The sequence below is a fragment of the Danio rerio genome, chromosome 6, assembly GCF_052040795.2.
Source record: "Danio rerio strain M-AB ecotype USA chromosome 6, GRCz13ab, whole genome shotgun sequence".
Classification (NCBI taxonomy): domain Eukaryota; kingdom Metazoa; phylum Chordata; class Actinopteri; order Cypriniformes; family Danionidae; genus Danio; species Danio rerio.
The window spans coordinates 55,902,642-55,919,563 of NC_141026.1; the positions used below are offsets into that span (position 1 = coordinate 55,902,642).

The 16,922-nt window shown below is 33.7% G+C and overlaps 1 protein-coding gene across 5 annotated transcripts in view; it reads right to left on the minus strand.

The window, feature by feature from the left end:
* The window catches only part of cacna2d2a (calcium voltage-gated channel auxiliary subunit alpha2delta 2a), a 453,173-nt gene extending 445,657 nt beyond the window's left edge, over window positions 1–7,516 (minus strand). For 4 of the 5 annotated variants that reach the window (XR_015492768.1, XR_015492769.1, XM_087255552.1 and 1 more), the window contains exon 1: window positions 7,173–7,516. Coding sequence is in view for 3 of the 5 variants with exons in the window: in XM_087255552.1 (XP_087111678.1) it covers window positions 7,173–7,288 (116 nt within the window). In the remaining 2 variants the exon portion in view is untranslated. 5 annotated transcript variants of the gene reach the window in all.
* Window positions 7,517–16,922: the final 9,406 nt, after the last annotated feature.

A 16,922-nucleotide genomic window follows, 5' to 3' on the forward strand; every position in this document is an offset into this window, starting at 1 on the left:
TGAAAGATCTGGGAGGAGATGATAATAAATGGTTTGCGGGGGACAGAGACGCTGCTGAGGGAAATGTGTCAACCAAGAAAAGGTCACCGAGGGAGAAATAAAGGTTTTGAGCGTGAGGGAGCACTGATGCTAACTGCTAATGACAACACCTCCAGCACGGATGGCTTTCTCTTTTATATGAGCAAGGCTATAAAATGTGCCTGGTCATACTTTATGTCTCCATCGTACAAACGCTTTTATAAAGTGTCAGGTCAGGATCTACCACTAAATTATATGCTTGCATTGTCAACATATTTTATTCATATGTATATTTATTACATTTCTCGCATTTCTTATAATAAATTTTAGATATGACAAACAAATGTATAATATTCCATTTTAAAACAATCAAAACACTTATAATATTAATAAGTACTTTACTGAAGCATTTTCGATCAGGCTCCTATAGTTAGGTTCAGAAGTTTCATTTTATAGGTAATGTGATAAGGTTATTAGCTAGTTAATAAAATACCTTTTTTTTTTTAAATGTCACTTTAGGCAATTCTTTGATTTTTAACAAGACATTGCAAAATGTAGTGGAAATAAAACAGCTCTGGACCCAAAGGATAAGCGCCAATTCTTTCTCTCTTTCTCTCACTCTCTGGCTCATCTCTCCTGCTTTTTACAAGTTCTCTGTCCAATCTCTGGTCTTTGAAGTGGCCTTACTAACCATCCTCAATGTCCCTGGTTAAATACCACAAAACCAGAAGTAAAAGCCAGGTTTCAAATTCACTGCACATTGAACAGAAAGGCAGATTATGAATAGCAAAGATTCAAGAGCAATCACAAAACTGAAGCATGTTAGATACGACAGTCTTCACATTAATTCCAGAAGATATGACAAGTTATTTTATTATGCTCAGTATTAAAAAAAAATCATCTCTATCGCAAAAGAAACTTTAGTTTCCACTAGTTCTTGTCCAAGAGTCATATACTGATGGAGGTACAGCAATAATCAAACACACCCTACACAAGCAATACATATAATGCTTGTTTTATAATGGAAAATAAACATTATTTGCATGGATGACACTTCTTACAGTCTATAAACGTATTTTTTCTGCATTCGTTTAAAAAAAATTATACAAGTCCCTTACTTGCACACATGCAACTGTGTATGTACAGTCACTTTTCAGAACCATGGACAGCGCTCTGAGACAAAAACTGAGAAAGCGAGACTTCATACATTAACTTTCCTTCGGCTAAGTCTCAATTTCAGAGGTCGCCACAACAGAATGAACCGCCAACTATTCCAGCATATGTTTTACACAGCGGATAGCCTTCCAGCCGCAACCCAGTACTGGGAAACACTCATACACAGAAAATCACGCACATTTATACACTGCAACCAATTAGTTTATTTAATTCTGCTATACAGCATGTTTTTGGACTGTAGGGAAATCCGGAGCACCCAGAGAAAGCCACAACAACACGAGCAGAACATGCAAACTCCACACAGAAATGCCAACTGGCCCAGTCAGTACTCGAACCAGCAACTTTCTAGCTGTCAGACAACAGTGCTAACCACTGAGTCACCGTGTCGCCCGCATTAGTTTTTATATATTTTTATAACAAATTATACAATTCCATCACTTGCACACATGCACTTGTGGATAAACAGTCACTTTTCAGCACCATGGACAGCGTGCAGAGACAAAACTGAGAGATTTCAGATTAGTTGAATTTTTAAAATGCTACATTAAAATAATTTTAAGCTCACAATTAAAACCAATTATGTATTGTCACATCACTAATGATTATTCATGATTATGATATAAATACATTAACAATCTATGTGATACTGAGGCACAAAATTTAGTAAATATTTTAAATTCTATTTATGTTTTTCCATGTTTTTGATTTATTCTCTCAGCTATTAATTTTACTTTACATTTGTCATTTTTACCATTTATTGTTTTAGTTATGAAATAAGCTTTATGTGTCTGGGTGTTGGATTTATATAAAGTAAGAAATTACTTTTTGTTTGTAGTTTATAAGCTAGTTACAATAAGCCTGAAATGACTACTTATAATAATAATATTGATAATAATGATGATAAAAATAATAATAATGATAACAATAACATTATTAAACAACAACAACAACAACAATAAAATTATTATTATTATTATTATTATTATTATTATTATTATTATTATTATTATTATTATAAATACTACTACTAATAATAATAAATATGATAATAATAATTAATAATAATAATAATAGTAGTAATATTGATAAGAATAATGATAATGATAATAATAATAATAATAATAATAATGATAATGATAATAATAACATTATTAAATAATAAGAACAACAACAACAACAACAACAACAATGATAATATAATAATAATAATATTAATAATAATAATAATATTAATAAAACTATTATAAATACTAATAATAATAGTAATAATAATAATAATAATTATTATTATTATTATTATTATTAATACTACTACTACTACTACTACTACTAATAATAATAATAATAATAATAATGATATAACAATGATAATTATAATAATAACATTAATAAATAATAACAACAACAACCACAATAATATAATAATAATTATTATTATTATTATTACTATTATTATTATTATTTTTATTATTATCTACTAATGAAATAAAGTTAAATTCCGCACTTAAAGCAAAAGAACTTAAGAAGTTAAATTGCAACAATAAGGGAAAAATTATTATTATAATTGCAATAAGAAATTAAGGTTTTGTGCCAAAATATATATAAAACATTCTCATTTTTAAAAAGTCCACAAACAAGTGAACAAATCTTCATTGAACTCTTATCTCAGGTCATCTACATCTAAAAGAAAAACAGAGATACAGAAGATGGAAGACTGGGTTTGTGTCACTAAGAAGAGGTTACTTTCCTCTTTAAATTAATTATTTAAATGCTGAGTCATTTAGCCATTAACCAGTGTGCCTGTGACTGGAGCTAACTGTTACTTCAGAGCGAATGTTTCTCACTCGCATTGCGTCATCATGAGGCAAATCCAAAACAAAACACCTTTAAATGCTATCAGTAAAAAAGCTTTGTTGACTTTAAATGACCAACACAACTGGTATACCTTTATCTATGACTGATGTTTATACATCAAATAAAGCATTTTGATTAAAAGAACTTATATATGGTAGATATGAAAAAAATAAATGTTAGTAGAAGAATTATAGTTATGTTTATATAATCTCTCACAAAAAAAAAAAAAAAATTTTATGAGAACACTTTTCCAGATCTGCTTAAAAAGCATTACAAGTCCAGTCATTACTTTATACTTTATATATATACATACATACACTCTCTTTTGGGAAGGTGGGCCTTTGGAAAAAAAATTGTATTCTTACATTATGAAAAATAACATGTTTTTGATCATTTAAGTTTATTGATCTATACAACACCCAAAAAACAAAATTAATAATGCTTAAAATGCTTTCTGCGATTATATATTGTGATATATATATTGCATATAACTTCACAAGATGACTTGAGTAACTCTATTAGGAAAGAATTTATAATTTTAGGGAGTGCATCTGCATAAAATATACCAAATTACATAAGAATAATACAAACAGCGCTTCATAGTGGAGTCTAAAAGCACCGAGGATCAGAAACTAAATAACTAGATGTAAATTAACGCAGTATAGTCTTCAATGTATAAATAATTAAACAGTTAATTTTTGTTAAATTGGCTAACGTTAAAATTTATTGTGCCTGAATGGTTTCAATTTGCTTGAAATATTAGTCACAGGGCATACATTACAATCAAAGTCTTTCACACTATTAAAACCTATGAGATTCCATCAGGTTTTATTCATCCCAACATGACATTGCAGATCCTGCGATGTGACTATTGCAGATACACACATACGATATCGATGCTAAACCAATATATTGTGCAGCCCTAGTTCAGACAGCAGATCACTAGGTTGGAGCAAAAATCCTAGAGTTACTGGGAGTTATTAAAAGACCTTTAAACTGTTTTGACTTTAAATATATACATATACAGTTGCTATCAGAATTATTAAACCCCCTTTGAATTTCTAATTCTTTTTAAAATATTTCTCAAATGATGTTTAACAGAGCAAGGAAACTTTCACAGTATGTCTGATAATATTTTTTCTTCTGGAGAAAGTCTTATTTGTTTTATTTCATCTAGAATAAAAGCAGTTTTTCATTTTTTAAAAGACAATATTATTAGCCCCTTTAAGCTATATTTTTTTCTCGATAGCCTACAGAACAAACCATCGTTACACAATAACTTGCCTAATTACCCTAACCTGCCTAGTTAACCCAATTAATCTAGTTAAGCCTTTAAATGTCACCTTAAGCTGTATAGAAGTGTCTTGAAAAAAAATCTAGTAAAATATAATGTACTGTCATCATGGCAAAAATAAAAGAAATCAGTTATTAGAAAAGAGTTATTAAAACTAATATGTTCAGAAATGTGTTGATAAAATCTTTCCTCCGTTAAACAGAAATTGGAGGAAAAATAAACAGGGGGGCGAATAATTCAGGCGAATAATTAATACCATGTATGATTTTTCACCCAATAAAGGGTTAAAACGACATGATAAACCATCTTCTGTAATAAAACAACTGTGGATGAAAGACAAAAACTGAGACATCACATCATATGCATATTAGCAAAACAACACTCAATGCTTCTATAAACACAAGCCGGCTTGATCGCCGCTATGATTTCGTTTTGGTTATTGATTGATTTCCTTGCTTCTTTTTAAATCCTTCTCCATGGTGGTCATGCTTGCTTACTGACAGGGTTTGGTAAAGAGGTGCAGGCCTCAAGGCTCAAAGCGCTGTGTAAAATAAGCGTTACAAATCTCTGTGAGTACAGGCCACTACACCGCAAGCAAAAAATGCACAAACAGAGAGAGGGAGGAGGATAGCCTATATCACCGTACTATGGAGATTATCTGTTATTAACCTCACGGAATTGAAAACCAACTTAACGTACTATTTAGGCATAATACCATCCAGAGCTATTAGTTATTTGGCAGCGTCTCTGTGCTTCTGACAGGCTGACAGACATCATTAAGTTTGACAGATTACAGTATTAGGCACTGTTTGGAAACACCCCTTTAAAATAAACAGTTCTGCAAAGCATAATAATAATATACAATATATTTGTATTGTATATATATATATATATATATGTATGTATGTATGTATGTATGTATGTATATATGTATGTATATATGTATGTATATATATATATATATATATATATATATATATATATATATATATATATATATATATATATATATATATATATGATTCGATCCCAGCCCAGACCGTGTTGGGTGCATGCAGTAGGACCGGTGGCCTGGGTTGCATAATTATTATATTTACTTACCAAATATTAGCTATATTATAACTAAAATTATTTAAAATTGTACACCTCACAAAGCTGAATCAATGTCTAAAATATATTATTAGTTTTATTATTTTAAAAAATACACATTTACACAGAGTTGAAAAATTAACAAATATTTTGTACTAAAGTGCAACCATAATAATTTTCCTAATTAAAACCTAATAAATCTAATTTCATTACTGTAATTATACAGTTTAACGCAACCTTGAACAGACTTAAAGACTTACAGGGTTAGTTCATCCAAAAATTTAAATAAACTTACCATTTACTCACTCTGAAGTGGTCTCAAACATTTGAGTTTCATTTTTTCCGTTGAACACAAAAGATGATATTTTGAAAAAAATTGTTAATTAAAAATCTGTAGTCTTTGACTTCAAGTTCAAAGATTATAGGTTTTTCAGCATTTTTCTAAATATCATCTTTCATGTTCAACAGAAAAAAAAGAAACTCAAATAGGTTTGTGACAAGTGAATTATAAATAAATGATGACAGAATTTTCAGTTTTGGCTAAACTATCCCTTTAATTTCAGATTAATTTTAGACTGCTGAAACCCACCAGTTGACTTGAAAGAACCACTCAATGTAATTCACTGCGTAATCATTTTCACTGCAACTGACAACAATGAGATCCAACACAATTTAATTTTACGTTACGTAAATCCTTACATAAACAGCATCAAAATTCTATGATTTCATCCAGCATGAGAGACGAGATAATCCACTGGGGACTGGCATGTGTGGGCACACAGCGGACAAATCCAGCCTCTGCCCCATGCGAGCACAACTGGCAGCGACCCAACACCCTCAGCGACCAAACACCCTCACTTCAGACAGCGGCTGGTGCACAGCACACTCCAGTCCACAAACTGAGCCGCTTACGAGCAAACACGCAACTGATAGCATGCTGAAATACTACAACCACCAATTCTAAACTTCATGAGATGCACATTATCAGACACAACGCATTAGAATTTACTGTTTAGGAGAAAATAAAGGAGATAAAAGAGAAAAGGGGACTTCTTTAGGCACCAATTTGCTGCATGTCAACAGTTGTCTCACTTCTGAAACATCTAAACGGTCAATGCCAAACTATTTAGTTAAATTATCCTTAAAAAAAAATTGTCAATATTAAATAGGTCACATAAATCAGGATGTTTTCAGTATCTTAACTCAACCTTGTAAGTGAGACTCAGCATCTTTTTTAAGTGCAGAATAAATAAAATCAGAACAACAAAGTTAAAAGCTATTACCTATATAGTGCCCACATCTTTTGACTAAATTAAATTACTGTCATTGCCATTGTTAAATTGTACAATACTTTTGTGCTTTCATATCAAATACCAGTCAGTCCAATAACAAAATGCGTTTGACTATTACGTTTCTGTCAAAAAAAAAAAGTACACGCGTCGTTCAAACGCGCGGAGCACTCTCGGTCATTACCGTATCCGTGATCGGTAACATGACAGCAGAAAGCAACTACAAATACATCCACGTTAAAGCCCCAACTACCGCCGTTCTCGCGTCACGCCTCTTTTAATCAATAATTGAGCGGCTAACCTCCTTGGAAATGGTAAACAAACGCGGGGAATTGCTTAGGACTACAAAAATGAACGCTGGTTAAAAATAAAAACGGATGACCTCCGCGTTCACTGAGCGTCTCGCGAAACTGGGACGCGGTGAAACGCGCGCGGGAGACGGGGGTACTTACGTGTAGTGCTGAGGGAAGAGGAGCGTCGCCGTTCCCGGTGAGGAGAAGCTGAGAAGCAGCACAGTTTGGACGGAGAGCAGGCAGAACAGACTGGAGGACTGAGCAAACATCGCCATTTTCCATTAAAAATTCAACAAACTGGGTAGATGTCAACGGAACCGGTAGTCAAGCGAACTGTGGGAGGCTGACGCCGAGCTGTCGACGAGGATGAAGAGGCTCGTTAAGATCCAAAGCCGCTGTTAAATCTCAATCGGTAACGATGGCGGAGGGATTGATTGGCCCGAGATGAGGCAGTTCTGAGACACGCAGATGCGTTGACGCTGCTGCCGCCACTGGCGCTGCTGCTGCCGCCGCTGCTGAGCCTTATTTGCTCTCTCTCTCTCTCTCTCTCTCTCTCTCTCTCTCTCTCTCTCTCTCTCTCTCTCAAGAGCGGCGAAGCGCGCTATCACTGCGCGACAGACGGGGGCGCGCGTCTTGAGAAGCCCTTCAGGTCTAGTCGTTATCCAAACTGCGCTCATTAAATAAGACAGAGCCTGTATGTGGAGTATACAGTTGGTCAGATTTATTAGCATCCTTGGTGAATATTAGCAAAGAATGCTGTGAAAATAAATCAATTCAATTAATCCTGTACAGCTTTTATTCAAATAAATAAACCTTTTGCAACAAGGTTTCAAAAAGTATAACGGGGTGAAAATAATTTTGACTGTAGGAGGAAAACACCAACATGGGGAAAACAGGCAAACTACACACATGCCAACTGATCCAGCTGGAATTCGAACCGGCGACCTTCTTGCTCTGAGGTGACAGTGCTAACCACTGAGCCACCGTGTCACACAAACATATTTTCACTAAACATACGCCTACCCTAAACCCAGGCGTATGAATGTGGCAAATTTTGCATGTCAAAAGATCCTGTTAGGTATATGATTATGAAACATTTTGAAATACGAAGACACAAGCACATGTCCTCGTAAACCACATCAACATTGCAATATGTCATTCATTATACACGTTTATGCAACGGGCGCAGCTGTGCATTCATACTTCTGAGCGCTGTTTCTGCTGTTTCGAAATAACACTTCTCAAACGCTAGTTGGCAGTGAGGTGTTAATGTTCCTCTGTGTCGAGTTTCTTCGCTGGTGTTTTGTTTTTTCTGAACTCTTTCTTAATGTATAAGTGGCTCAAACTCGCTCATTTTGAGGCAGGAGCCGGCGGACGTGCAACAACTTTAACCATGAAGTAAACACAAAACAAAACCTTCAATCAGGAGCTCCTTCACGGGACTCCACACTTGTAAACAATCGCTCTATCGGTCTCGCGCGGCTCTCGGCCCCGCCCAGACTCGTCAGGGCTACCAAGCCAACCAATCACTGAGCTTGCGCTACCCATCATTGCAACCTGTAGTTGCATTTTTTGAGAGGTGCACATCAGCGACACCAATGGCCACGGGCTATGCGTCAACGCATAGGCTGCGCCGTAGCATATGCATGCGCTTGACGCAGAAGTATAAATCAGCCTTCATCCAGCACATGTTTTACGCAGCAGATGCCCTTCTAGCCGCAAGCCATCTCTGGGAAACATCCACACACACTCATTTACACACATACACAATGGACAATTTAGTCTACCCAATTCATCTGTACCGCATGTCTTTGGACTGTGAGGGAAACCGGAGCACCTGGAGGAAACCCTCGCAAACGCAGGGAGAACATGCAAACTCCACACAGAAATGCCAACTGACCCAGCCGAGGCTCGAACCAGTGACCTTCTTGCTGTGAGGCGACAGCACTACCTACAGAACCACTGCGTCGCCTCCATTAACTTTTATGTAATTTATTTCCTACTATGGAAGTCGGTGAATACCAGCATCCAGCATTCTTCAAAATGTCTTCTTTTGTGTTTAAAAGCAACATCTCAGTGCTCAGAGCAAAACGAATAATCAGTTAAATTCTCCATATGAAAAAAAAACACATAATGGAGATTAATTAATTAAGTTGTTTTCATTTTTGCATGAAGTATTCTTTTAAAAAACGAGCAAAAAGAATAAACATGAAGCCAGTGAAGCGAAAAGATCCTGCAGCATCCAATAGTGTCTTATCTCATCCAATGACATTCAAACTCATTCAGTGCAGAGACGGACCAACAGGTACAAGACACACACACAGTTTTGTGTTTGTGCTCAATGAGCAGAAAGCCAGAGTTCATTATAATCCAGTGGGAATTCCCCAATTGTTGAGTTGATGATTGTGTTGTTGTCTGTTCTAGTTAGAGCATGAAACGCAGATGTCCTTCAGGGCCGCTGCGTCACCGGGATGTTATCGCACGATCCGATCAGAAAGGGACAAACGACACACCGGCTCTTCCTCAAACACACGGCTCAGGTGCCCTTGACTCAGTATTGATCACAGCAGACAAAACACTGTGTCAGCCTCACACAAACACACACAAACTTAAATATGTGGTTTTATGAGGACTCTAGGAGTAATGTTTTTTATACACAGAAAAAATAATCTGTAAAAAAGTACGATAAAAAGACGGCAGCTGTGATTGCCAGAATTTACCATCAAGCAATACAGTAGGAAAGTAAAAGAAATGTCCCTATTTTAGGATCAATAACCATATTTTGTACATATTTTGTCATACATCAATATTTCGAAGTTATAACATCTACACAACTTTTTACCGACAAAAACACAACTATAAGCATGTATGGATGAGAAAGTCATATGATGAAGTACTAATATAAAGAAGGAGCTTTAGTGTCATTCACATGACTAAACACTATCATGGTAACATTGTATATCAACAGTACATGTAACAAATTTCTAATGTATATAACTTTGCACCCTCCAGCTGCCACCCAGTACTGGGAAACATCCATACACACCCATTCGCAGACACTACGGCTAATTTAGTTTATTTAATTCACCTATAGCACATGTGTTTGGACTGTGGAACCGGAGCACCTAGAGGAAACCCACGCTAACACAGGGGGGAACAGGCAAACTCCACACAGAAATGCCAACTGGCCTAGCCGAGGCTCGAACCAGCGACCTTCTTGCTGTGAGGCAACAGTGCTAACCACTGTGTCGCCCAAACAGATTTCTACCTTAGCGTTTTTTACTACACACCCCTCTACCCTAAACCCAACCCTCACAAGAAACAAATTTAGAATATCAAAAGATACCACTAAGTATGATTCTGAAACATTTTGAATTACAAAGACACAAGCACATGTCCTCATAAACCACTTCAACATTGTAATACATAATCATTATACACATTAGTGTCCTCATAACAAGTGGTGGAAAGAGTACTGAAAAATCACTCAAGTAAAAGTACCACTACTTGCCTAAAACTGTAGTGCAAGTAGAGTAAAAGATTCGGTTGTAAATATTACTCAAAGTATGAGTTAAAAAGTAGACATTTCTAAAGTCCTCAAGAGTAGCGAGTATTACCCTGTTAAAAGCTGAAGCATTTACATGTAATTTGTGTGTGTAAACGTAACATTCTGTAGTGCATTTAGTTATTGCCCAGCACTTACACAACTTCACAAGACGTTAATATTAGGTTAGTTTTAGGTTGTGATGTCAGGTGACCAAAATTCAATGTCTAACCAGCGCCTAAGGACAACGTTATTTTAATGTCCAATAACGATGTCAAATGACGTTGATATTTTGTTGATTTTAGATTAAGTTGAAAAATGACCAAAACCCAACGTCGAGCCAACATTTTAAACCAACGTCATACTGACATCAATTACTGACATTTATTCGTCAGGTATGGCAACCAAAACCAACGTCTGATAGACATCATAGTGGTAACGTCCACACAACGCCAAGCTGTAACATCATTAGACGTTAATATTTGGTTGGTTTTAGGTTGGATGTTGGACATTGACCTGAAGTTGAGTTCTGACGTCAACACGATTTTCATTTCCAAACTAAATGTAACGTCCCCATGACGTTGGGGTACAATGTCAATCTGACGTCTTGTGCCTGCTGGGTGTTTAAGACCATTTCGGTCATCCTACAGTAAACATCTGTCATTTTCTCATCAGTGACATACATCTAAACAGTCTCCGGGTCAATGTGTGTAAAGATTTAGGACACTTTTAATGCTCCCAAACAGTTTACTGCAATTAAAAATCGCCCATGTCTTGAGGCAGTTCATTATGATGCCTTTCACCTTCTATGTGTGATTTGATTGGACAGTAATCACAGGACTGATTTTTGTAAATCCCCATAGACAAAAAAAAAATAAAATAAAGTAATGACTGCAGGTAAAGAAAAGTAGTGGAGTAAAAGTACTGATACTGCACTAAAAATGTACTCAAAGGAAAGTAAAAGTCCACATTTTTAAAACTACTTAGTAAATTACTGTTTCTGAAAAAAAATACTCAATTACAGTAATTTGAGTATTTGTAATTAGCTACTTTACACCACTGCTCATAACCCACATAAACCAGTACACACACAAAAATTTGAACACACTAATACTCCTTTGTTTTTGTGAATTGTGGGGACATTTCATAGGTTTCCATTGTTTTTACATTGCACAAACAGTATTGTACATATTCCTAAACCCAACTGTGTGCATTTTTACTAAATAAAAAAACTCATTCATTTTCCTTTCTGCTTAGTTTCTTTATTAATCAGGTGTCGCCACAGTGGAATAAACCACTTTATCTAGCATTTGTTTTACACAGCGAATGCCTTTTCAGCTAAGAACCAGTACTGGGAAACATCCATACACACTCACTCACTATGGCCAATTTAGCTTATTTAATTCACCTACAGGTATAGCGCATGTGTTGGGACTGTGGGAGAAACCAGAGCACCCGGAGGAAGCCAAGGCCGACATGGAAAGAACAAGCAAACTCCACACAGAAATGCCAACTGACCCAGCTGAGACTCGAACCAGTAACCTTCTTGCTAAAGGCGACAGTGCTAACCACTGAACCACGTTCATCCATGAAAAAAACTCATTTAGTATAATCTATAAGCCTTTTAGGAAAAAAATTGTGGTGCTATGTCCTCATAAGTCACCTTCTTCTTGTGATACTTGTGTCATACACATGTCATTATACAAAACCTGAAATGTCACATAAACAAGCGCATGCTGTCTCTCTCTCACACACACACACCTGCATTTTTTTATTCTTCATTTTTTTTGTGTTTGCATGACGGATAATTGCATCATGATTTAGGTTGTCAGCGTCTGGTAAACTCCTTTTCTGTTCAGTTTTTCTGTTCTCCTGCTGCGATTGTTGGTAATCATACATTTACACGTTCGACAGATTTCAAACAAAGTCAAGATCTTTTGTCAATTCTGAATGCTGCAGTGGACTCTGAAGAGACTGGCGACGTTAAATATCTAGAATATTGCAAAGACGATTATGGTCGCTGTACTTTTCAGAATATGGTATAATGTATAATGCTATTATATAGTCACGTTTTCATTTGAATTAAAAAGATAATCTGCCATTTGTTGTAAATATTTAGATGTAGATTACGGACATGAAAAATCAATGTTATTTATATACAATGCATTATTATTAAATATAGTTTAGTCCCCACTTTTTTGTAGTTTTAGTATATTTAATTTTAATATTTCAATGTTTCCTGTATAAGTACTAAAAAAAGCTAAAAGAAAGAGATTAACAAGCAAATCAAGAAAAAATGCAAGTATTTAGGTGTTTTAGGGTACAGGATTAAACACTGAATTTCACTAAGGGTTTGAGTAAAATGTAAAAATAAAGGGTTAATAACATTTAAAAGTATTATTTAGAGATTTACTTTTTTACATTTTTGAATCCAGAAAAATTTTTTAGTTATTATAATACTGAAAATCTTTCATTTTATTTATTATAAACTTAAATGATTTAATATAAATGTAGGCATGTTTAACATACCTAAAAATGACAAAAACAAAATCATTAAAGCTAAAATAAAAACTGAAAATAAAAAACTTAAAATTCAATTGATAAACCAGTGAATCCAGATAAAATCTGCAAACTATTGGTTGTAGTATTGTATTCTGTAAAATTAAAATTAAATTAAAACAATAAAATGAAAAAAATCTAATTAAATATAAATTATAATAAAATATATTAATAAAATTATAATAAATATATTTTTATAATATATTAAATATATAATAAATATATATAAACAAGATATAAAATAAAAACAAAATTCAATAAAAAATATAATATAATATAATATAAAATAAAAAATATGCAAAACAAAATAAAACATTTTTATGAAATTAAATGAAACATTAAAAAACAAATACAAAAAATTAAATGAAACATATAGTTAAAATCAAAAGTATAAGTACAAAACATAAAATAAAACAAAATTAAAACAAAACAAAATATAAATAAAAATTAAAATAAAAAAACATCAAAATAAAATAAATTAAATTTCTAATTAAAAATGCATACAAAAAAAACAAATAAATATAAAATATAAATACAATAAATAAAAATATATATAAATATAAATAGGTAAAATGTATAAAATAAATTGAAACAAAAGTATCAACAAAATATTAAATGTAATTTAATTAAATAAAACAACATTAAAATTAAATATAAATACAAAAAAGAAATATAAATATAACTAAATCAAACATAAATGTAAAATATAAAAAACAAAATTAAAACTAAAACAAAAAACATAAATACACAAATAAAATAAAATTTAAAAACTGAAAATTACAAGTAAAATAATAAATATAAAATAAAATAACTAAATTAAAACAAATACAAATATAAAACATAAAATAAAAATAAACTAATTTAATATATATTTGTTTGTATTTATTTATTTGTTTTGTTTAATTTTTATTTAATTTAATATATATATATATATATATATATATATATATATATATATATATATATATATATATAATATTAAATAGAAAATTAAACAAAACAAATAAATAAATACAAACAAATAATACAATTAAACAAAAACAAAAAAGAAATACAATAAATAAATACAAAGCTAAATATTTTTCTAAATTTAAAATATTTCAAATAAGTGTCATTTTGCTTCTTCAGCCTAGAGACTGGACACCCTGGTCTCTCCGTGAAAGCGTGATGAGGAGACCCGGATTCAGTCAACCATCAGCAAACTATTGATTTGTGGGAAGAGGCCAGTGCTGATCTCTGTTCCTCTTAACAGAGCACTGAGAGAGCAATGAACTGAGTTCAGCAGCACTGGAGATCCTGCTCTCCATAATTGAGTCTTATGTTGTGTTGAGGAAGACGGAGAGAACGTGAGGAAAAAAAGCCCACAGGAAAATTCCAAAGCGCAGAGGTTGAGCTTTATAGGCACTTAATGGAGTTCACAGTTGGCTTTGGTTTACGGATCAGCTTTCTTTGATGCTTCTGTTTAAAAGGCCAGAGGAAATAAAAATACAAAGGGGATTTTTACTTTTTATGATGACAATGGGAGTGGTTGATATGCAGTTGCTAGACACTTTCTAGATGTTTCTTCCTATGTATTAAAAAACTTATGGTATATAAAGTAGCATTCAATATATATATTTTAATTCAGGCAGGAACATTGAAATATTATTTCCAGTATTGGGGGTAAAGGATTACAATTTACACGAGTTATACGTAATTATATTACTTTTCTACGTAACAAGTTAAGTAACGCATTACTTTTAAAAAAATAAGTAATAATATGTAACAATGAAATGTCTGTCACTTGTTTTTTTAATCTATGGAATAATGAAAGGAAAAGACTTTTCTAATGGAAACTACAGGGCACTAGAGGGTGCTGGTGAGATACATAGAGGGTATAAAGGGTGAGAAGAAGAGGAGGAAAGGCGGTCAGTTTTTTTATTTTTTTTTAAAGATGGAACACATGGGCTGCTTCCATAACCGCATACTTCCATACTATATAGGACGCTAAAATCAGTATGCGAGCTGAGTAGTATGTCGGAATACATAGAATTCGAAAATCAGTATGCGAGAAGTTCCCGGATGACTTACTACTTCCAGCGAAATTCTGGAGTGCGCATCCCATGCATGCTGTGCCATCCCGTGATGCCCCGCGAGCGAAATTATGAATGAGAGTAAGCGACGCAACTGACGCAGGTAGGTCAAGTGACCATGACAAAATGGCGGATGTAGTACGTCCGAATTCCATTTATACTTTTCACGTTCATACTGTATAGAACGTACTTTTCTAATGGTAGTAAGTAGTACGTTTAAATTCAAATGCAGTACCTACTGAGTAGTAGGCGGTTTCGGACGCAGCCATGGTTCTTTGAGGCTACTTCAAACTAATAGTAATTTTGTTAAGTATTAGTTGAGAAACCTAGGCCCAGTTTCACAAACAGTGCTTAGATTAAGCCAGGACTAGGCCTTAGTAAAATTAGGCTATTTCAGACACATTTATAAAAATGGCCTTAGAAAAATATTACTGGTGTGCACCTGGAGACACAAAAATTACACTGAAATATTTAAAGACATTTCACCGCAAGTTATTTTAAGTTGAGATAGCTCAAACATGCAATTTAATCCTGACTAGCCTTAAACCTTGTTTGTGAAACCGGGGCTAGAGTTTTAAGCTCAACTTGAGGACTTCCATAATGTTTTAATAGTATGATGGCTGATTAATCTTGGACGATATTTCTTTGAGGCCATCAAGAAGTTTCATTCAACCATTAACTGTGAGTTTGAAGAAGTGGATCAATGACTTTCAACGCACTCAATGTTTTTCTTTGTTCAGAAGAAGGGATCATCATCAAACAGCTGAGAAATTGTTTTTTTTTTCTTGTGTTTGGGAGAAGTTTAAAAGAGTTTGGGGATTTATTAGTTTTGTTTTTGAGTTCATTGTTCAGTGAACCAGTATGTTTTTCAATTGGGATATAAAATATATACGCATAGAATAAATATTTTGCTAGCATCAGTATTTCACTAATATCCTAGTGGTTAACCTTTTTAAAGTGACTGCATAGAGTAAAACAATGAAAAGTTGCAAATATTTGAGTTACTTTTTTGAAAATGTAACTCGAGTTAATTTTTAGTTTAATTTTAATTCAGCAATTTATTTTTAAAGCTAAATAATTAAAGTAGGTGGTTCATTTCCCTTTGGCGATCCTTGATGAATAAAGGGACTAAGCCAACGGAAAATGAATGAATGAATAAAATTAAAGTAGTCACAATGAATAACACAGTCAATGAGAGAATGTTTTCATTATTTTGAATGCGTTGAAGAAAAGGAAAAGGGGATTGTTAGTTATTTTACTTTAGACCAGGGGTGACAAACTCAGTCCTGGAGGGCCGGTGTCCTGGAAAGTTTAGCTCCAACCCTAATCAAACACACCTGAACCAGCTAATCAAGCTCTTACTAGATATACTAGAAACTTCCTGGCAGGTGTGTTAAAGCAAGTTGGAGCTAAACTCAGCAGGACACCGGCCCTCCAGGACAGAGTTTGTACACCCCTGTTTTAGACAAATAGTACAAATGTAGCAAACATACTGCTTTAAACCTTCAATAATCTGTACATACAACATATACAGTGCATCCAAAATGTATTCATACCCCTTCACTTTTTCCCTGTTTTTGTTACAGCCTTATTCCAAAATGGATCAAATTCATTTATTCCTCAAAATTCTACACACAGTACCCCATAATGACAATGTGAAAAAAGAGTTTTTGAAATCGTTGCAAATTTATTACAAATAAAAAACCTGAAAAATCACCTGTACATCAGTATTCA